This window comes from Cavia porcellus, unplaced genomic scaffold (genome assembly GCF_034190915.1).
Source record: "Cavia porcellus strain 051 isolate PalLab524CR breed Dunkin Hartley unplaced genomic scaffold, mCavPor4.1 scaffold_1, whole genome shotgun sequence".
NCBI classification, from domain to species: Eukaryota; Metazoa; Chordata; class Mammalia; order Rodentia; family Caviidae; genus Cavia; species Cavia porcellus.
Window position 1 is genome coordinate 193,771,988 of NW_026947484.1, and position 23,633 is coordinate 193,795,620.

Below are 23,633 nucleotides of genomic sequence, written 5' to 3' on the forward strand. Positions count from 1 at the left end.
AATTTAACCTTGTTTTCCATAAAACGAAGACAATAATAATTCTGTATCAAAGAAATCTAGGACTCTATGTGAGAGCCTATGTAAAAGATCTAACACAGGATCTGATGCTGGGACAGTAAGCATGGAAGAATTAGGTTTCAAAATGAAATTTTAGGATGTGAGGCAATCTGGCTGCAGCATCTGTCACCCCATTGATCACCAGCGTTGATCCTGCTGATGTGACTGGTGAGGCCATGTCCCCTTGCCCCCACCACTCCATGTGTGTCCCTCCTGAAGCTGCATGCTCGGTCACAGAGAACCATTTCCTCATCAACGCTATATGAGCAGCTGCTCTGGCTAGAACTTCCCAACAAGCTCTCAAGGTCCAAAATGAAATTTAAAAAACATATACATCACTTCTGCTTTAGCTCAGATTGTATTCTGAAATCCTCTGGAGTCCTCAGTCAGGAGCTGACCTTGCTATGGCTGAAAACACTATGAATCCCCAAAGACCTGCCACAGTCGTGTCTGCAGGTAAGAACCTGTCCGTGTCTCAGGTGCTAAAGGACGGCCCTAGTGGGTGTGATGACTAAGCTTCCCTGTGGCTTGGGGCGGAGCCAGGCAGTGTCTGCATGGGTCTTTCTGGGTCCTGGGCGCTGTCCCTGGCTAGCACTGTGCCCTTGCTCTGCCTCTCAGCTGCCAAGTGCTGAGGAGCTGGGCTCCACCCTGTCCTGCCCACCATCAGGGTTTTGCATTGCCTGTCACCGGTGCATTGAATCCCCTGAAACCACCAATGAAGTTAAAACTCTTCTCCTTTAAACTGTGGGAGTCAGGTATTGTCCTATGATCGGAAAGCCAGCTCATACATCTGCTTCCTGGCCATGATGGTGATGTTATGAAGTGTTGCATCCAGAGTCTCCTGGGGCTTCCTCTCAGGAGGGGAGGCCTGCGGGGCAGGACCAGCATATTCCTGTCTGGGGGGAATGCGTGCTTTACCCAGGCATCCAGCTGGAGGAAAGTCCAGCTTCTGAAGATTCAACAGCTTATGTTAATGAAACATGTGTTCTACATATTGAAAAAGTATTTTCTTTCTCGTTTTAAAAGTATTTTTCTGACCAAATGATTCCTTTAAAAACTTTTTAAAAGTGAATCTACAAGACACTTAAGAGACTTATTTAGCAAAATTGAATGGGAGACTCATAAAGGAATTTTTAAAAATCTCTGGAAAACTTCATGTAAAATTCCAGAATTTTAACCAAGGACCTCAGTTTTAAAAAGATTTCCTAGAATAACCAGAGGCTTTTGCAGTGTGGGAAGCCACTGTGACTCCAACAAAATACAGAGGGCCTGCCAGGGAGGGGACGACTTACTTTGAAGCTGTACCTGACAATATTCTGGGGTGCATGTGGGTTGTTGGCTGTCAGAATCCGGGTGAACTCTTCCTTCAATTCCTGAGGGATAGAAATACCAAAAAGATCACATGTGAAGCTTCCCCACGTCCTCCAAGTCTCTACGTGCCAAGGTACTGGCAGGCGTGCTACACCCAGGTTCCATGCAAGCTTCTGATCTGTTCTGTGGAAGAACTTGCTCATCTCTGAAGCTAGTGGAGTAGAAGGGGCAAGACAGGAGGCTGCTCACCGCATCGGTCAAATCCAGCTGGTCAGGGGGTCTCACTGTGGCTTTGGACTGTGTCCATTCATCTGTCCCTTCTCCCACTTCAGTTCCTGAGTCGTCATCCTGCACGAAATCCTCATGTGAGATTCTCCTTGACAAGCAAGTAAAGCTCCATCATCCACAAATCCTCCCAGAAGCCAAGCTCCGCCTGCGTACACAGCATACAAAACGCACAACACCCTCCTCATGACAGGGTCCAAAGGAATCGCTCAGGCGAGGCTTCTCATTGCCTTGATGACCACAGCACCACCAGCCTGGAGGGAAAGGCCTGTGGCCCTGGCAGTTAGAGTAAGAAAAGTGGGCCTCCCTTGCTGCCTCAATGCAGCCTGGTCCTGTGGTACAGGCCAAGGGGCTGAGCTTCATGCAAAGAGCCTTAGATATTCAGAAAGGGTGCCAAGCTGTTACTTAAACTCTACTCTCATTTATAGTTGATCTTCCAACTTGCCACCTGAAGGTTACTCTTAAAATAATGCTCTTCTTGTACTTGGTTACTTTAACCCTCAAGTGCTAGAAGTTTTGCTTTCCCTAATAGTCAAACACCTTTCCAAACCGCTCATGAAGTATTTTTTAAAATCTTCATCTTCACTAGTCATTAAAGATATGTAACACTGATTTTTTTTTTGCAACATAAAACTGGCAAGCTATAAAGCAATAAAACTGTTACCCACTTTTGGTGAGGTTGTAGAAAATCAGGCATCTATAAATTAATAAAACCTTTTTAAAGAGCAGTTTGAAAATTTTTAGTAAAGCCTGATAACTGTTTATTCTCCCCTTCCTCCTTCCTTCATTAACTCAAATTTCTATGTGGATAAATTAATTTTAAGGAAATTATCAAGGCCATGATCAAATATTTAGATATATGAAGGCTCACTAAAGAATTGATCATGTAGGGGCTGGGGATTTAGCTCAGCGGCATAAGTGCCTGCCTTGCAAGCAGGCAGTCGTGAGTTCGATCCCTGGTACCGATAAAAAGGGACAAAAAAAAAAAAAGAATTGATCATGATAGTGAAAAAGAGGAAAAACATTTAAATGTCCAACAACGGAGCCTGATTGAACAAATGAGATGTACCCTTGTGGACCATACAGCAAAATATTATGTAGTGATTTTAAGTGATGCTACGAAAGTATGTTTACAGGCTAGGCATGGTGACACACACCTATAATCCCAGCACTCTGGAAGCTGAGTTGCTGTGAGTTCAAGGCCAGCCTGGGCTACATAAACAAGTTCAAGGTCAGGCTGCACTATCTAGTGAGCCCCTGTCTCAAAAAAAGTCTTACTAGCAGTGAAAGATACTCTAAGTATATTATCCAAAAACAGGTCATAAAGCAATACAGTTCGATTTTATTGAAAAAATAAAAACACAATTTTGATTTATATGCAGAAATATCTGATAGGATATAACCTCACATTTTAACTAAGAGGTTATCCCGGGATGGTAGATTTAAGGGCAATTTCACCATTCTTCTTGCCAGTTTTGAATCAGCTAAATGTATATAAATAACACTTTCAACACAGAAAATGCCAGGAGCACCTTGCTGTGGGGTTGTGGAGATCTCAGTACTTACTCTCTTTCTGGCTCCTCTGCCCATGCTGACACTCTGAAAGAACAGAAGAGAAGGCAGGTCGATATGGGAATACCATACATGGGATCGTAGAGCTCCATAGACAAAGGACACTGAGCTTTCTCAGTGCTCAGAAACACTTGCAGTGACATTTTGTGCTTTTCAGCCAGTCACGGAGGATCCCCAGCCCTGTTTCAGCATCAGAGAGACTAACTTAGAAGAGTGACCAGTGATAGCACTGGGCATCTCCTCCTCTCCTCCTCTCCCTTTCCTTCCTCTCGCTCGTACCCTTCCCCCTCATCTTCCTGCTTCCTTTTTTGGCACCACTGGAGACTGAACCCATGGCTTACACAAGTTAGGCAAGTATTCTACCCCTGAGCTACACCCAGACCCAGAACTAGGTCCGTCCTTCCTTCCTTCCTTCCTTCCTTCCTTCCTTCCTTCCTTCCTTCCTTTCTTTTCTTTCTTTTCTCTCTCTCTGAATATATTTATTGAGAGAAAGAAAGCTTCTGACCAAGAGAGAGACACTGAAGGGGTCCTGGGAATTTGTTAATTCCACCTAATTCAACAAATACTCTAAAAGCGTATTCTCAATGCCCAGCTCTGTACTAGGCAATAAAGGGGTTCCAATGGCAGGTTATATTCATAAACCCCTGTTTGGAATAAATACAAACTCCTTAAGAGCAGTTACTTTATTTGCTTTGTACACTGCTATATTCCTAGCATCTAGAACAATCCTCAGAATATCATAGATGTTCAAAACACAGAATAAGTGAGTGAATAACATCAAAACCTACTAGTCGTTGTGAGCCTGGGAAAAGCTTTTCCTCTCCAAGCTTCAGTTTCCTCATTAGGAAAAAGCATAGTATTGGACACGATAAACTTCCAGTTATAACATGCAAAATTTTATGTTTCTAAGAGCATATGGTTTAGACATGGTTTCAGTGTGCCCCAAAGGTTTATGTATGGTATGCTTGGCCTCCAGAGTGGTGGTATTAGAAGGTGATGGAACCTTTAAGATGTGGGATCTAATGGGAGGTCTTTGGGTCATTGGAGACTGCCCTCAAAAGGAATTAGAATATCTCTGTGACCCTGTGGTAGTTTTCAGAGAGGGTGGTTGTAAATAGGGCAAGCCCCCCACCTTCCCTGGTTTAACATGTGATCCTTCCTCCTGAACGAGCTCTGTTTTCTTCCACTAGGTTCTCACCACAGCCCAGCTGATGCAGGAGATGTGAATCTCCAAATGGTAAGCTAAAATAAACCTGTTTTCTTCACAAGTATCCTTCCTCGGTATTTTCTTATAGAAACAAACACCTGATTAATACAAACAGCATACTTCATTCAACTTGGTAAATATTTGGAGACTATCTATTTATCAGTCAGGCACTAACCTAAGCAGTAGAACAAAGACAAAGATGAGGTCCCTACCCCAGTTTGCCCAGGGTCTATGGAAGACAGATAAATATAATCAATACTTACCACTCAGCCTATGTGCTTTTAAAAGCTGGCTCTGTGCCAGCCATCAGATACATGCACAGGGTCCTGTAGGAAGGCATGGGCATACCTACCCTGCAGAGGTCCTTAGGAAATGCTTCAGGGTGGTTTTTTGTCAAAGACTAGGGTGTGTTGCCTAGGTGGAGAAGATGTTTTTCAGAAAGAGAAAACGGCTATACAAAGACAAGAGAAAAACAGTAACAGGCATGTTATAAAATGCTCTATCAAACAAAAGTTCCACAGTGTACATATAGGTGTTTCAGATGATCCAGCATCAAGAGGATCAGCAGAGGCCAGAGATACAAGAGACACACCTTCAAAACAAGCAGAGCTAGAGGGTGAATGAGGAACCAAGAAGACAGAGAAACGTGAGTCAAGGGAACACGTCATGACAGGAACGGCACACTGGTGGAAAGAGGTGTCTGTTCCCAAGTGTAGAGCTGACCACCTGTGTGATTTTGAAGGCTGCGGATCTTGGTGTCCCAAAGGCAAAGCGAGGGACTGAGACCACACTGGATGGGCTCTTACAGTTCTTACAATGACAGGTTCTTTGAGAGTAGCTTGGATCATGGGAGGGAGGAAAGTGATTCCAGAAGAGAAAAACACCACGCTCAACTTGGGCTGGGATTCTTACTGGCAGGGTGGGCAGTGGGCTTCAGATTTCTGCCAGGTTGCCAAGGTTTCCAGTGATGGGAACCTTCTCTGGGGCTAAGCCACATGAGCCAGAAAACTCCTTTGAAGAGCCCCTGATCTCTAAGGTAACAGGATGGAAGCATCACAATGTCCAACAGATTTCTAGTCCCTGACACAGCACTGGAGGGCCAATCCCAACCCAAGCCACAGCCTTAAATAGAAAGCGAGATCCAGTTACCACTGCCCCCTGTAAATATGTCTGTAAAACATTTATCTGGCAATAAAAGAACAGACAAGGCAATTTGAGTGTAATTGTTTTTGGCAGTTGGAAATATTTCAATTAACACACTATAAAAGCCACACTATAATAAATGCAAAACAGGCCAATGAAATCAGCTGCAGCCCTGACTTCCAACCGTGGCAAAGGAGAGTGAATGTCAGGCTGCCACTTCAGACCCTTGGTCTTCCAGGAGGAGAAGCCGAGACAGACAAGCCTGAATTCCTGAAAAGCCTTTGATAGCTCGGCCCAGAAGCCATCAAACCACAGAAGAAAGCACAAACCCTCCCAGGGGCCTCAGAGCCCTATCATCTGGCCCAAACTCTAATCCAGTCTGCTCTCCATCTCTCCTGGACTAAAACTTGGAGGTGCAATCCAAGGAAGCTACTTCCAGTCCCTGAGCCTGGCCGGCCTTGACACTTCGCCCTCTCTGCTTTCACTATACCTTCTGCTAGGAATGTCCACTTTCCCTTCCCCCTTTCTGCTCCTCCTACCCCGCCTGATGAAAGCCTAACCAACTGCCTCTGGTAGTGCTTTATCTGACTTCTCCTGACATGTTGCCGGCGGCCTCTACTCTTCCTTTCCCCACTTTGACCAGTGGCCCATCTGCCTCCCACCACCAGTACCACACGTCTTGCGTGTTGTGAAATTAAGGACCAAATGTACCTTCAAATGGATACTTCATTCTCTCTGGGTTTGGGTCTCTAAAAGGGGACAGTACTATGAAAAGAATAACAATACTGTACTACATATGGGAAGTGGCTTGCCAGCCATGGCCATGGAGGCCCACCGTTCCCACGCTGTTGACCAAAGGAGGCCCCTTTTCTTGGCAAGTCTTTCTATCTGACCAGGGGAGACACAACTATGAAACAATGAGGCAGGAAAAAGAAACCCAGCCTGGTAATCAGTTAGATAACAGATGCCCCAGCCTGACCTTTACAGTTGAGCTTCTTTCTGTTCTCACTGTTAGCTGCCAGTGGGGACACTCTGAGGGTGGGAACTGCATCTGGTTCACCTTTGGGCCACCGGCCCAGAGCCTAGCACTTGGACAGAGTTTGCTTCTCTTTATAGAAGGCAGCAGCCACAACTCAGGTGACTGCTGGTCATTTCCTAGTTCTCTTGAAGGACCTAACACTGCCCAGGGCTCCCTCCTTCCTTGCTGAAACTTCTCTACCTTCATTCCAATCACAGTCTCCCCCGTAGTTCCCGCTCGGTCAGTATCCTTGACCCTCCCCCTCCAGGGCTATGCAGCACGCTGGACCCTCTGTCCTCTGAGTCCATGCACCCGCCCTGAGTGCTCAGACCCTGCTCAAACCTTCCTTTCTCTCTGCACTTTAGACTTCCCAGTGCCTCCTGGTCACACTGATGATAGGGGACTCAGTATCTTAAAAACTGACCTCATTGTGTTCTTTTGTGACCCCAAACTCCTGCTTCCTCTAGTATTTCCTCTGTTATCCAAGAATAGCACTATGCCTTTAGTTACCCTGATTGATTGATGCCTGCCTTATTTTTACTCTCTCCTTAGTATTACATTCCGAGATCTAACAATTCTATCTCTTCACTATCTTTCGTAACTACTGCTCCATCTATGGCCCCTTCATTCAGGTCCTTCCTGAAATCTGCCTAACTATATTTTACCTCCCTATCTCCAGTTCCTCTTCACTCTAGTAATTTATCATTATCATCATTTCACATCTTGAGCACTTAACTTGACCTAGTCATTTACTAAGTTATTTATGTACATTATCTCATTTAATCTTTATAACTATCCTATGGTTCAGAATTGTTATTCTTCCTAGTGTACTGATGAGGAAACTGAGGCAGAGAAAGATCAAGCAACTGACCCAAAGCTGACCAGAATCTGAAACCAAACTTTTAATCACTACTTATAAATAATCTCTCCAAAACATAAGTCTGATCATCTCCTGATTTAAAGACTCCTCATCCTCAGATCCTCCCTATGAAGTACATAATTGCTGTATTTTAGAGACAAAGCTATTGAGAATTGTCCACATCAAATAAGATGGTCAACCAAAGGGCACCTGGAAAACAAAATTTCTTGTCAGTCTGAAGGTTTTTGTTTTATTTACTGGCAGCATTGGGGGTTGTACCCAGAGACCCTGCAGTAAGCTACATCTTTGCCCCTTTTTACAGCTTTTCATTCTGAGTCAGGCCTTCACTAAGTCACTAAACTGCTTAGTCTGGGCTCCAACTTGTTTGTTTTTTTTTTACCGGTACCAGGGATCGAACTCACGACCAAGCGCTTGCAAGGCAGGCACTTATGCCGCTGAGCTAAATCCCCAGCCCCTTGGGCTCCAACTCGTAATCTTCTTGCTTCAGCCTCACAGGGTTCAGGATCACAGGGTGATCCAGGGTGCTACCACACCCAACTCAAGACAATTATTATCCCCCACTAACAGTATTTAAACCAGTTTGGTTTATGACCTACTGAATGGTGTAAGTGATGTGTTTGTCCCTGAGGGTACAGTAGGGGATACATGGAGATAAAAACTCTTAAACTGTTCCCTGTCATAAATACATGGTTTTAAAAGTGAGCATGGGGATCAGACAGAGCCATGGAGCCATAGTGTGAGCTTAAAGTCAGCCACTCTTGGGTTTGGTCATCCACTGTTCTGTTAATTCTATGGCCCTAGGCAAACTGCTCTCTGAGCCTCTGTGGCATTGTCTCTAAGGTTTATGCTGTCAGACAATCACAGGGTTGTAATAAGGATCAAGTGATCTGATGCACATTAAGTACACAGTGTTGTGCCTGGCCAGAGTTCATGTCCAGTAAATGACGGCGGGCAGCACTGAGCTCCCCTTTGTAGACTCATCTCTACCCTCAGCCTTGTAATACTTGTGTGGCCCCTTTGCCCACTAAGAAGCACCTGTCCTAGGGATGACTAGACTCTGGCAGCTCACATCTCCAGGGAGGATTCAAGGCTGAACCATGATTGTTCCCAGAGAGATGGACTCTCCAAAGTGTGCAAACCCACATACGCTGTATCCTCCTTCCGAGGGCCCAGGAGATTTCGCTTCCCATTTCCATCATCTTGATCCTTATTTTAAAACTCACTAACAGGTCTCCATTAAGCTAAGTTGAAACTAAATACCTCACCAGCTTGCAATTTCAGTTTCTAAAAGAGTAGAAGCTCTGAGTCCCAAAGGAACAGTAATTTACCAACAAACCCTCCTCCAGCTACATCCTGAATGCATTTCAAGTCTCTGAGCCCAATGCAATGCCTAAAGTACATAGAAGGCACCCAGCAAATGTCATAGCTGAAAGAACTCTGGAAGTTTCGAAACAGTAGTATGAAGGGTAACAGGAAATATCATTCTTTGTTCTAAGAATACAAATGGATGCACATTTTTTTAATGCAAACTTTTTGTAGGGTATTTTGGCAATATGTACCAAAATTTAAAATGCGTACATTCTTCAACTGAGCAACAGAGTGCTCTTTCTTCCTGTATCCCTCCCTCTCTTCTATATGGCTCTCTTCCTCGCTTTCCCCTCCTTCCCTCTTCCCTCCCCTTCCCTTCCTTTCTTTCTTCCTTTTGTGATACTAGGAACCGAACCCATGGACTTTGCACTGAGCTTCATCCCCAGCCCCTTTTTCATGTTTTATTTTGAGACAGTCAGTTAAGTTGCGTGTACTGGCTCTAGTTTACAATTCTCCTGCTTTAGCCCCTCGAAGTGCTGGATTACAGGCATACCCCACCATACCCAGCCATAACTCTACTTTCTTGGATTTTTCTTATAGAAATTTTGCATATATATATATATATACATATAGTACTGGGAATTGAGCTCAGGACCTTGTCCTTGACAGGATATAGCCACTGAACTATATCCCTGGCCCTTTACATACTGAAGGGGAAGTAAGAATTTTAAATAACGCCTACTAAGGATGCCCGACAAGACCAGGGAGACATGTCCATGTCCGTGGCCAGACAAGCCTGATAGCAGAACATTCCTTCTTTTGTGTAAGCTTGTCTAACCGATGGTCTTGCAATGTCAAAATGCAACAGGACATTTCTTTTTCTGTATAACCCGTGCTCTGTATAACTGATGGCCTTATGATATAACTTGAAATGTTTAAACTCCCTTAGCAACCCAAAGACGTCATCCAGACCTTCCAGTCAGAATGCGCTGAAGTCTGCCTTTGTACCTCTCCCTTCGCCTCCCCATAAAAGCCCTGGAACCCTGCCAGCCAGGGCTGACTCTGGGGAGAAATTCCAGCCAAGCCCACTGGTATAATCAACTGTATCCTAAAGCTCCCTGGTACTGTTTCTTCCTGTGTTTGGTCCGTTTTCCATAATACATCTTATATAGTTTGCTTGTTACAAAAGTGAATACTTTAAAAAATTAATTTGCAATATTATGGGTAATATTTTTGAATGGCAAAACACTAAATATTCATTAGTAGAGTCTCATTAAGCAAATAAATTATAGCAGTTCAATAGGATATTGTGCATATTTTTAAAATAGCTATTGCACACATAGTGACTATAGTTAATAAAATATTAATATTGTATTACTGAAAATTGATAAAAGTGTAAGTAGATTGTAAATGTTCTAACCACACACACACACATAAACATATAGGTAATGCATGTTAATTAGCTACATTTAACAGTTTCACAATGTATGTATTTCAAAATCTATGGTATGAACTGGTGTGGTGCCTCATACCTATAATCCCAGCACTTGGGAGCTGAGGTAGGAGGACCATTGTGAGTTCGAGACCAGCCTGAGCTACAAAGTGAACTCAAGGCCAGCCTGAACTGCTTAGTGAGATACTGTCACAAAAAGACCAAAAAATAAGCAAAATATGTGGTATGCAATAAGCAGATCTACTTGTTACTCGTCTATTCTAAAACAGTATGTTATTACAACAAATAAAGGAATGAGGAGGTAAACTTTCACGTATTGTTCTGGAAAGTTTTCCATGGCATATGGTTAAGTAAAAAGCACCTGCAGGGGCTAATGGTGTAGCTCAGTGACAGAGTGCTATCACCAGGACTGAAAAAAAAAAAAAGTTACCAGAATAGAGAGGTTTGCTTCCCTTAAAACTAAGTGGGTAGGTATATTTGCATTTATATAGAAAATTGCTGAAAAATTATATAGATTCTGTTAATAGTGGTCTTGCCCAGGTAATATGACTGGGCAATTGTGGGGAGGACTAAGATTGTACACTCATTATTTTGGTTTTAATATTTTTAATGTGAATGTGTAGTGTTTTATAACTTGACATACTGAGAATTTAAAAATCACAAAGCCAAAAGATTTTCTTTCTTTTTATGCAACATTAGCATAGGAGATATAAGCCCAACCCTGCACCTCCGAAAAAAAAGGACAAAAGACAATTCAGATGGCCCTGTCCCAAATTAGGCTGCGGAAGAAGAGGGTGGTTAGAGTTTCAAGATACAGTTTAAGCTCAGCCTCTCAGGAGGATCAAAAACTCAAGACCAGTGAATTTAGGAAGACTCCGTCTCAAAATGGAATTTAAAGGGTCGGAACCATGTGCGGGCTGACTGGGGGAGAGCCTGATGCCAGCTGCTTATAGCGTGTGGGCAGGGAGACAAGAAGAGCCAAAGTCCCCCCAACCACCACTCCAGCCCACCTCCCACCCCCATCCCCACCCCTGCCCCCACCCCCACAACGTGGGCCCCAGCTGGTCTGGAGGGACACAGACTGTGATGATGGCCAATGAGGTGAAACGCAGCTTAATGCTTGGAGTGCTCAGTGTTTCACCAACTCTGCGGCCCCAAGCCGTAGTCTGACCATCTAGTTGGAGGATTGTGTGGCAGTGTGGAGTGTGGCATCTATGAAATCATGGGGCATCTCCTTCTGAAGGTGGTGGCCATCATTAATTCTCTATTATCTTGTTCAAAGTCCTGTATCATTCTCATTGTTTTGTTTGGTTGGGTTTTATTCTGTTTTACCTTGTTTGATTTTATTATATCTGATGACATGGGCAGCTATTTCAAAGACAACAAGATACATTATGGTAGCCATGTTGGATTTACTATTATCTTATTTTGAAATCCTGTATTATGTCCTCATTGCTTTGTTTTTATTGGTTCTATTGTGTTCTGTTTGGTTTGATTTTACTATGTCTGATGGCATGGGCAGCTATTTTGAAGACAAGAGGCCTGATGGTAACCATTGTTGATTTCCTATTACTTTGTTTGGAAATTCTGTGTCACTTACACTGTCTTGTTTTGATTGGTTTTATTCTGTTTTAGTTTGCTTGGTTTTATTCTCTTTAAAACAAATTTTTTAAAAAATTTAACTAAAAAGTTTTGTGAGGCTTGGGGCTGGGGATTTAGCTCAGCGGCATAAGTGCCTGCCTTGAAAGCAGGCAGTCGTGAGTTCGATCCCTGGTACCGATAAAAATGAAAAAGCCAAAAAAAAAAAAAAAGAGTTTTGTGAGGCTATAGCTCTGTCCTCCCTGGTTCAACCCCAATAATGAGGAATGGAGCAGAACTCTAGTGGAAGACATGGCTGGGTTCCTGGCTCTGCCACAAACTACATGTGTGCCAGAAACAAAGTATTCTCTAATGTCCATCCCTTCATCTATAAAGAAAAACATTCACACCATCCTTATAGAATTACTGCACAAATAAAGTAAAATCAATACATAAGACGTACTTTTTTCAGAGCACAGCACACGCTTGTGGCAGTGTGACTTTCATGGTTGTCACTTTGTTATTCCATCCTATTCTGTCTGCAAGTCAACTAGCCCTTTCTGAGGGCACACAATGAATGACTGAAAAGTATGTCATCTGGGTCCCAAGAAGTCCTTGCCAGAAAAGAGCCTTTAATTCAGGGTAGTAAAGCAGAGGTAAAACAAGAAAAATACTTACCACCTATATGGCATCTTTCAATGTGCTTGCTAAATGTTTTTGAAGATATAATTCTATTTGACTCTTACAACAATCTTTGTGGATGAGTGTGAAATGTCATCAATGTTTCTCTGAATCTACCTAAATGCCACCATATGATTTTTTTTTCATTTATTCCACTAATGTGAAAAAATATTTTGATTTTCTTAACTCAAGCTAACTTTGTATTCTTGGGAGAAACTGCTCTTGGTTTGACAATGTCATTCTCTATAGATTGTAGAACTACACTACTATTTTGTTAAATTTGTTTGTATTTATGTTCATGAGGGAGATTAGTCTGTAATTTTTGTCCAATAGCTTTGATTTTGTTATCAGGATTATTCTGACATCATAAAATAAGTTGAGATTTTGTTTCTTTGTCTTCTATTTTCTTGCAGACTTGTGTAACACTGTTTTATTTTTTTATTTGGTTTTTCTGGATGCACAGTATTGTTCTATTGCCCAAGCTGGTCTCAAACTTGTAATCCTCCTGGCTCAACCTTTCAGGTGGGTGTATTACAGGTATGCACCACTACACCTGATGAGATCAGCATTATTTATTCCTTACATATTTGGTACAATTCATCAGTGAAACTATTTGTACCTGAAGTTCCTTTGTGAAAGGGTTTTTAATTATGAATTCAATTTTCTTAATAGATATGGTGTATTTTCCACTTCCTCTTGTATCAGTTGGGGTAAATGTTGTTTTTTAAGAAATTTGTCCATTCCATCTAAGTTGATGAACTTATTGGTACTAGATTGTTGATAATATTACTTTATTATCCTTTTTAATATCTGTGGGCTCTGTCGTGATTTTTCATTCCAGATCTTGGTTATTATGCTTCCTTTTTATCTTGATCTTGCTTCTACTAGCTTAGATTTAACTTACTTCTTTCTCTGTATTCTTAGAGTTGAATCTAAGGACACTGATCTTATATCTTTTTTCTTTTCTAATGTGGTATCTGTTGAAGCTCTCCATTTCCAGTAAGTACACTTTAGAAGTCCTCACAATTTTTGGTATATTTTCATTACTATTCAATTGAATATTTTAAAATTTCCTTTGTGATCTGCCCCATGGGTCATTTAGAAATGTGATCCTTTTTTTTTTTTTTTTTTTTTTTTTTTGTCTTTTTGAGATGGGGTCTCACTATGCAGTTTAGGCTGGCCTTGAGCTCACTTTGTAGCCCAGGCTGGTCTTGAACCCACCTCAGCCTCCCGAGTGCTGGGGTTACAGGTGTGAGTCAGCACGCCTGGCTAGAAATGTGTTCTTTAAGCTAGTTATTGCGACTCACACCTGTAACTCCAGCTGCTGGGGAGACTGAGGCTGGAGGGTTGCAAGTTCAGAGCTGGGTAACTTAAGAGACTCTACCTCAAACAAAATTTACAAATGATTGGGAATGTTCCTCAGTGATAGAATTCTTTTTTTTTTTTTTTTTGTCTTTTTCTTTTTTTTTATTGGTACCGGGGATCGAACTCACAACTGCCTGCTTGCAAGGCAGGCACTTATGCCACTGAGCTAAATCCCCAGCCCCAATGATAGAATTCTTGCTTAGCATACACAGAAGTCTGGCTCAGTCTCCAGTACCATTGTACTAAAAAATGTATTCACTGGTTTCTAAGTATGTAGATGTTTTTAATTCTATTTTGCTCAAAATATTCCTAGTATTAAATATTCCTAGTCACTGATGGTTGTTGAATTTGGATTCAGCTAAAATCTGTATGAGTTCATCTTTTGAAATGTATTTTATATTCTAATATTTGGTTGATCATTGCAAACATTCTGCAGTTCTTAGGTGTAGTTTGCATTGTGTAGTTCTTGCGTTAACATTCTATAAATGTTAATTAGGTCAAGTTGGTTGACAATACTGTTAGATTTTCTGTATCTCTCATTTACTGAGAGAGAAATGTTAACAACCCCTATCACTGTGAAAATAACTGTTTCTCCTTCTCATTTTGTCAGTTTTAATTCATACATCTTGAAGTTTTATTAATAGGAGCATACATTCTAATTTTTGCATCTCTGCCTTGAATTGACCTTTGGTCATCATAAAATGTCCCTATTTAGCTCTGGGAATACTTCCTATTTTGAAACTTACTTTATCTGATAATGATAGCCACTTATGTTTTGCCAGTCCAGTGGTGTATTTTTTCCATTCTTTTATTTTCAGTCTTTCTATGCCTTTATAACTAAACAACATCTCTTGTAATCATCATATGGTTGGACTTGGGTGGTTTTTTTCTCCTAGCCGTATAGTTTGCCTCAGGAGTAAAGGTATGGCCACCTTTAAAATGCTGTTCTTTGTTTTCTTTTTTTCTTATCTGCTTTTGTGCATTTTCTGTATTCTTTTATATGAATCAAATTTTAAAGTGTTCCATTCTATTTTCCCCATTGGCCTTTTTGTATTTTGTGTGCCTGTGCATGTGGATGTGTGTGTGTTTGTGTGGTTGCTCTAGAGTCCACAACATGCATCCTAAATTTACCACCATCTACTAGGGATAAATAGCAAGAGCTGGGTATCATGGTGCACACCTATAATCTCAGCACTCAAGAGGCTGAGGCAAGAGGTTCACAAGTTCAAGGCCAGTCTGCACTACGTAGCAACACCTGTCTCAAAAAGACAAAAAAGAATATCAAATACTTTTACCTTTACCTTACAGCATTATAATTTCATTTGCCATCACAATCCCATCCTTCACCCTATTGTTATCATGTATCTAATTTCTACATACAAGACCACTTAGCAATGACACTACTTTTTGTATTAAATAGTTATATCTTTTAAGAAAATTAATAGAATAAAAAGGTGGTAGTCTTTTGCCTTTACCCACATATTCACCACTGCCAATACTTCTTTGTCCCAATGGACAATAATGATAAATTCTCTCAGCTGTGGTTGATCTGCAGATGTGTTTATTTCACACTTCTTTCCAAAGATCTTGATCAAAAGTTGAATATAAAATTCTAGGTTGGCAGTAATTTCTCTCAGTGCTATAGATATAAAAATCTCATTGTCTTCTTATGATGAGAAATCAACTATAATTTATGTTTTATTTTTCTGTTCCCTGTATGCAATGTGTTATTTTTCTCTACTTCCAAAGATTTTATTTTTGTGTTTGAGTTTTCACTGGTTTGACTAGAAGTCTTCTTAGACATGGTTTTATTGGTAATTATCCCACTTGAGGCTGACCAAGCTGATGGCAATTCTGTTTTCCACCAGTTTAGAATATTTTTTACCACTTTTTCTTCAAATAGTTTTTCCTCTTCCTCTCCTTTTGGTATTCCAATTACTAAGTACATGTTGCAAATGCATACATGATATATTTCACAGGTCTCTAAAGCTCTTTAAAAAAAAAAACAACTTGCTTCTTTCTGCTCTTCAAATTGGATAATTTCCATGGATCTACACTCACATTCCACTGTTAAGATCATCCAATGAGTTGTTTTTCTGGTATTGTACTTTCTATTTGTTCTATACATATGCTTAGACTCTGCATGGTTTTAGTCACTTTCTTGTTGCTGAGACTCAATACCCAACACCCATAACTTCAATGAGAAGTTTCGGCTCACGGTTTGTAGAGGTTTCAGCCTGTAGGAGGCTGGCTCCAAGGCCGGATTACATGACAGAGGAGAGCTGCACATAGCATGGCAGACAGGCAGCAGAGAGCGAGGGAGGAGCCAAGAAAGAGGACCTAACCTGGGTGACAGCCACAGTGGTTGCCCTTTTCCCACTAGGCCCCATCTCCTGACCGCAGGGTCAGTTCTAATGCTCTTACATTTTCATCACCTTCCAACGCCCCACCTACAACCCCATGAGGCTTCAGGAGGACCTCTAGATATGATCCGTAACATCTACTTAGCTAGTCAGTAAGACAGTATTTTCTGTAAGTTCATAAATATAATTTTTATAAGCGCTTTAAAGTCTTTGCCTATCCTCTCTAATATCTGGATTATCTTACTGGTGTTCTCATGTTCTCCTTTGGATCGGCCTCCTGGTATGATCAAGAAACTGTCCCCAGGCAGGATGCGAGGGTAGCTGTGTGACTAAGGTTGGGAATCACAGCCTGTGTTGTGTGTCGCCCAATGCCTGAAAACAATTGCCTCTTCTATTTTGTCTATCTGCCCCACTCTTTGCAGTGAAAGAGCAAGGTCAATACTAATTGCTTCATCTTAGCCAGAATATAAGTCTCCTATATCAATATCTTTATCTATCTTTTTACATCAATATCTTTAAGAGTTATATACAAAATGTGCTGTATTTTAAAATTCACTGCAGAAGCATGCTATTTTAAAAATCCTGCAGTAAAGGCTTTTGTAAAGAACAGAGCCTTTTGTAACGTAAATACCAGCCCTGAATGAAGGCACTGGACCAGAAGAAATCTGAGGCCCCTTCCTAGACATTCATGAGAAACAACGCAGAAGTTTCTTAGTGTAAAGCACGTTACACTTTACACTGGAGTAGCCAAGGAAATAGTGTCTTCTTCTAAGAGAGCCCTGCTCTCAGGTTTGGCTGCTTAAAAGATCCTAGAATCTCGTTCCTCGCTGACAGGCTGGCATGATCAGAGGAGATCCTGAGGGCCAAACAGATTTCTGTTTTAAGAGTTTGAATCAGGACTACAGAGAGAACTGGTGGTTGGATGAAGATATTGATGGAATGCCTGTGGGGTAGAGAGAGGCCACAGCAGCCACGGTAAGCTCAAAACTCTAAAGTTATAAGGGGAAAGAGACTTTGAAAAACTGAAAATGAAAAGAGAGAAGGGACATAGTAGCTAAGAGAAGTAGACAGGCCATGGGGGATATATTTTTTTTTTAACTTTTTATCCGTACCAGGGATCGAACTCACAACCGCCTGCTTGCAAGGCAGATGCTTATGCCGCTGAGCTAAATCCCCAGCCCCCGTGGGGGATATTTTATTAAACCCCATACCTGTTTCAGAATGAGTAGCTTTCCAAAGCCAGTTTTAAGCCAGCTAGTTAGTACATGCCTGGAAGCTGAGGCAGGAGGATCACCTCAAGGCCTGCCTGGACTACATTATGAGTTCAAGGCCAGCTTGAAATATATAGCGAGACCCTGTCTTAAAAAACAAAAACAAAGCAAATAGACAAAAAAAGAAAACCAAACAAATCAAATCCAATTTTAGGCTATCTATATAATACCTCCCTACAAACCCCACATAAACACCTTTCTTCTTTTCTCACCTCCCTTATCTGAAGTAACCTAAGTCTCTGTTCTTTGCAATTTAAAGAGCTTATCTAAAATATGATGTGTCAACATGATTTTTTTCTTACTTTATGATGGTGTGAAAGCGATATACATTCACTAGAAGTCGTAGATGGAATTTTGATCTTTCCTGGGCCAGCACTTTGTGGTGAGATGTTCTCTCAAAACGGGGGCAAGGACAGGGAGTCACAGTTCCCAGTCAGTGAAGGGATCCTAAAGGTAAATGACTGATATTCTGTAACGTGCTGCATTGCTAAGCTGTGATAAGCTGTGGTAGGTTATGTGTGTTAAGTTGACTTACAAGATTTTTAACTTATAATGGGTATATTTGAATATAGTCCTACGTAAATTGAGAAATATCTGGACCTTAAGGATAGGAAGAGTAGAGAAGATTTGGACATTCTGGATAAAGAGAATCATTTCAAAATCACTAACAAAGACACAGAAATAAGTGTCTATCCAAGGATCTTCAGATTGCTTTATCCATTTATACTACAATTTGCCCCCAAACAAAATTTTAGGCTGAATATGTGACATTTTGAAATAACAAGTAAAGGATAAAATAGATGTGGATAAAATGTAGGAAATAAGCTTAACACCAAAGGTGGGGTTCCTACACAATAAACAGAACTAAGGCTGCTTTTACTAAGATGGAGGCATGTGCTGCTTCTTCTGCAGGCCCAGAAAGAAGAGTTAAGAGTTTTGCAGGACACACCTTCCCACTATTCATTTAGTCTCTAACAACTGATTGGCCCAGTCATTAATCATTCACCCAGTATTTACTAGGCAAGTCCTAGGGTGGCAGCTAAAGAAATAAAGCTGAGTTGGTCCCCACTCCTAGGGGTCTTAAGTCTAGAGCATGATAAATGTAGAACTCAAGTTCATCATACAAACTAGAATCCAGTGACTCCAAGAAGTTGTGACACTCAAAGCAATGAAACTAAAGTTCAATCCACAGCTGTATCTTTGTTTGCTTCTATGCAACTTTGTCAGTGCTCAGTAACTGGGAAGACTGAACGTGCAATGCCAGTTCCTATCAGGAAACAATTTCATGCGACTTGCTCACAGCTGGAGCCAGAGAATCAACTTTGCTCTTAGCATCAGCTTGCGGGTTGCAAAGTCCAGTGACAGAGCGCAAGATTCCCCAGCCATTGTTATTCACGTACTTAGCATGTACCAAGCACTAACCATGTGCTGGGCTCCACAGTGCGCGGGGGAGGAGACCAAGTTCTGGCCTCAAACGCTCACAGCTGTTTTGTAATCTGATAATCTTGCATGACAAACCTCAGACCATAACTCTGAAAATAGCATGACTGTAATCATAACAAAATGGAACAGCCATTGGCAAAATTTGTTTTCTAGTTATCACTTCCAGAAGGAATTCCATAACACTACAAGGGGAAGAGAAGAGAAAATTCTCTCAGCTTTCTGCCACTAAACCTCAAAATTATCATCATCTGCATCCATTCTTTCTCCTCTTCTATTTCAAAGTGTTCTGCCTGCCCACAGTTCATCAATTCCCACCTCATTAGAGTCTTAGTTCTAGTCATTATTTAATTTTCTCCTTTATTTTCAACTTCTCTCTCCTTCAGATTCTTCCCCTCAGTATTTAATACATTCAAGTCTTACTTTCATCTTAAAAAACCAAACCAAACCAAAACAAAACCTTGCCCATATGGTCCTCACTGCTGTCCTCGCTCGTTCAGTCTGACTCCTTGATCTCTGAAGTTCTTCTTTCCAGGGACCTAAATGGCTCCCCAGTTTTGACACCTAACGGCCCATCTTAGTGCTTATTTTTGCTGACACCGAGCAGCGTGCCACATGGCTGACCAGCCATTCTTGCTTTGGTTTCTGGGATATAGTTTTTCTTTACTGCTTCCCTCCCTACTTTTCTGTTTACTTTTTCCTGGTTTCTATTTTGGATTCTTCTTCTGTCCAAATCGTAAGTGCTGGTATTTCTTCCAGAATTCTTCCCTGATTTGCCCAGAATCCATGTAGCCTACCACATGCTTCCATAGAAGACCCTATGCTACTTCCCCCACCACATTCCATCATTCACTCAACAATCAGTCATCTTTTGAGAGCTTCTAACATAATGACTACTGTGTTAGGAGCTGAAAATATGGCGTAAGCAAAACACCCATAGGTTCTGCGCTCATGAAGCTCATAATCTAGTGAGTGAGACAATAATCAAACAATTACACAAGTAAGTAAATAATTACAAACCATGATGCATGCTATAGAAGAAAGGAGCATAAAGCAATGAGACCATACTACTGAGGAACCTCAGCCTATTTTCAGTCGCAGGGCAGAAGACACTGAAACCAGTTGTGGTCTTTGATATTTGGGCTGAATTCGTAAGAGTGAATACGTGTGAGAGAGGGTGTGAAGGGTGGTCTGGGAATGGACAGAACATACAACTGAAGGATAGGAATCAGGGATACAGGGGGTACAAATTAAGGGACCCAGGCAGCCCTTAGTTCACATAAGTGCTCAAAGGGTTACCTGAAAAATTGAACTCTATCTCAAAGAGTCACTGAAGGGCTCTAAATAGAGGTGGCATAGGCAGAGTGGCAGTTAGAAAAGATCATCCTTGATACAGTGTAGAGATGGAATGGAAAGGGCATTGATAAACGAGGGGAGACCAGTTGCATTACACCCCGGTGATAGAAGATTGGAGGTTGTGTCCGAGAAGTGGCAAGGGCTCAATCTGAGAAACACTGAGGAGCTAAACATGAGAAAGATCCTACTTAGGGCTTGAAGAAGATAAGTACAAGGATGACACTGACATAAAGGATCACAAAAGTGAAAGTATCTTCCTGTGGACATACAGAAACATATCAACTTCTCAGAGATTTTGCTCACTTTCTTCCGTTCATCTGTGGATCCCAGGTTCCATAATCACTCAAATTTTCTGAATTATTCAAGATTCTCTTTGCCTTCTACTGTCTTCACCCCTACACCAGGAACCCTTCATCTATCTCAGAGGTAGTAAATTATGGCATCTGCCAGAGTGGGCTGTTTGTATCATTGAAAGCCCTGAAATTTTGCCATCACTGATCTAGATCAGTATTTCTAAAAGCATTGTCCTAAGAGGACCCCCTGGAGAGATCACAAAATGATCCAAAATGCCAGTCTTTTCTTTGGCTTACATGGGCAAATGATGCAAAATTTCAGACATTGATTTTTTTAAATGGTAACACAACTGAGTTATAAAGGGGTACTAAAATTTGTTAGTCATAAACTAAAATTAGCTTTTAACTAGAATTCACAGAAGACTCTAATTCAGTTTTCTACTTAGAAGTCTGGCTGCCAGGCAATGCTTGGCAATGCTGCAAAACTCCCCCTGCACATGTACGCATGCAGCCAGTTGGCAGTCTCACAGTTTTTGGGAAGGACACTTTGTTACTGGGGCATTACCAGTGATGTTTTGAGCTGGTCATGGTTTGTGGTGCCCGTCATTCATGCATTTTAATTACAAATTATAATTCATGGAACTCTATCATGACCAATTTAATATGCCATGGGTTATCTGATTAACTCAGTGGGGTAAGGAATGCGCCTCTGACCTTATTTCCTGCCACTTTTCCTCTGCCTTCCCTGTTGATCCAGAACATGTGTAGCAGGCTCCCACCTCAGGAACTTTACAAATCTCACGCCATCTGCCTGGAACACTGCCCAGCTCCTCCCCAGAGATCATATACCTGACTGTCAGTCATTCCCTTGAGGTCTTGGCTTAAACAACATCTCTGTGAGGACTTCTTTGACCACCTTATTTAAATGACAAACTTCTACTTCCCTGAATTTTTTTACTATGCTTATTTTTCTCCTTGGCACCTTTCATCATCTGAGATATATATAGATATATCTCAGATAGATCTATATCTATATATATGGTCTTTTTTTGAGACAGGGTCTCACGATGCAGTTTGGACTAGCCTTGAGCTCACTTTATAGCCCAGGCTGATCTCGACTTTGCAACGACCCTCCTGCCTCAGCTTCCCAAGTGCTAGGATTATAGGCATGTGCCAGCACTACTGACTTGATATGCAATATATTTTACTTATTTATTGACAATTTATCTCCAACTAAAAGACGAGCTCCATAGAAGCAGAGATTTTTATTTATTTCCTGCTATAACTCCAATAATACCTGGCACAGAGTAGGCATCCCATAAATAATTAGCAAATGAGAATGAATATTTACATCATGAGTATTTTTTTTAACCTCTTGGTTTCCAACACCTAGTTTATAAGTCACCAATGTATGTGGTTCAGATCTGAATCATTCATAGCCCTATGGCCAAAGTAGATATAAACATGAGCTCAGAAAAAGAAAAGCAAGAGTCGAGTGAGCTGAAGGCCTGCACAGCAGACCCCATCCAGCAGTGCCACCTCAGCACCTCCCTCAGAACCTGGTAGGGCCCCATTCAACACCCCCAATCAGCCTGGGACTTTTGGGGAGGTCCTTTAGGGCCTGGTTGGACCCTGCCCAGTGACCCTGGCAAGGGAACAGCCTGTCCTCAGCAGTGTGAGCCGAAGGCCTCCACACCAATCCCCATCCAACTGTGCAACCTCGGCACTGCCCTCCAAACCTGGTAGGGCCCTGCCCAGCAGCCCCAATCAGTTGCAGACCTTAGGCCCCTCAGGGCCTGGTTGGGGCCTTCCCAGTGACTCTGAGTGGCCAGGCAACCACCTGTCCTCAGCAGTGCAAGCCAAAGGCCTGTATGTGAACTCCATCCAGCTATGCAACCTTGGCACCTTGCTTGGAACCTAGTAGGGCCCCAGCCAGCAACCCCAAGCAGCTGCAGAGCTTTGGTGCATCATGTGGCATGAGCTGAAGGCCTGCACAGTGTACTCCATCTGGCTGTTCAGCCTTGGTATGCCACTCAGAACCTCGTAGAGTCCTGCCCAGCAACCTCATGAAGCCACGGAGCTTCAGAGTACTGGTGGGGTGTGCTGAAGGCCCGCCCTGTGTACTCCGCACATTTAAGGAGGCTTCAAGTGCCACTAGGGGCCTGGTAAGGCCTGCCTAATGACTTCCACTCAACTGGGGAAACTCCCTGCAGTACTGACAGTTATCCTCAATGCAGGAAGCAACTGAGACCTTGCATTCAGCTTCTCCAGGGGAATACAGGAAAATGACAAAACAAAAGAGATAAATTCAATCTCAAACCTCCAGCCCATCCCAAACAATCCTAGGAGACATGGACATAGAAGAAAGCGAAAGCCATACACTTGAAACTCCTGAAATGATAGCAAATGAAGTAAAGAAACAATCCAGGAAGCTGTAAAGGAACTCAGATTAGAAATAATTTCCCAGGTAAAAGAAGAAATGATAAACATAATAAAAGAAATGCTGAACACATCTAAAGAAGACATAGTTTTAATTTTTTTTTTTCCTTTGGTACTGAGGATTGAACTTACAATCTTGCACTTGCCAGGCAGGCACTTACGCCACTGAGCTAAATCCCCAGCCCCAGGAGGAGCAATGCAAAAAGATGGAAACCTTGAATGAACAATATAAGAAACAAACAGAATGCATGAAACAGATTCAAAGAGATATTCAGGAAATCAAAAACTGCATAGAAAGCTGGCAAAACCACCTCAATGAAAGTAAAGATAGACTTTCAGCCTTGAAGACAGGATTATAGCTAGTGAACAGGAAAGGAAAGACCTTTTAAAAATAACAAGGAATCAGGAAATAACAATTCAACAGTTGCAAGATAATGCAAAGAAAAACAATGTAAGATTGATAGATGTAAACAAAAAAGGTGACAACACAAATGATATCAAGACTATTTATAGAATAGCCAAAAATTTCCCAAACATGGGAAAGGAAACTGATATACAGATCAGTGAAGCATATTGAACTCCACTTAGCCATAACCAAAATAAATCTACACCC

At 41.7% G+C, this 23,633-nt stretch overlaps 1 protein-coding gene across 8 annotated transcripts in view; it reads right to left on the reverse strand.

Annotated features, from left to right (window-relative positions):
* The window catches only part of Dnai1 (dynein axonemal intermediate chain 1), a 76,970-nt gene that overhangs the window by 39,404 nt on the left and 13,933 nt on the right, over nt 1–23,633 (reverse strand). For 7 of the 8 annotated variants that reach the window (XM_013153391.3, XM_063226272.1, XM_063226279.1 and 4 more), the window contains exons 2-4: nt 3,220–3,252; nt 1,618–1,716; nt 1,350–1,430 (exon numbers count right to left, since the gene is read on the reverse strand). In XM_013153391.3, the coding sequence (XP_013008845.1) occupies nt 1,350–1,430; nt 1,618–1,716; nt 3,220–3,243 (204 nt within the window). In that variant the 5' untranslated portion in view covers nt 3,244–3,252. Of the gene's footprint in view, nt 1–1,349; nt 1,431–1,617; nt 1,717–3,219; nt 3,253–4,784; nt 5,009–23,633 lie in introns of those variants that run through there. The other variant, XM_063226269.1, reaches the window with a different exon arrangement.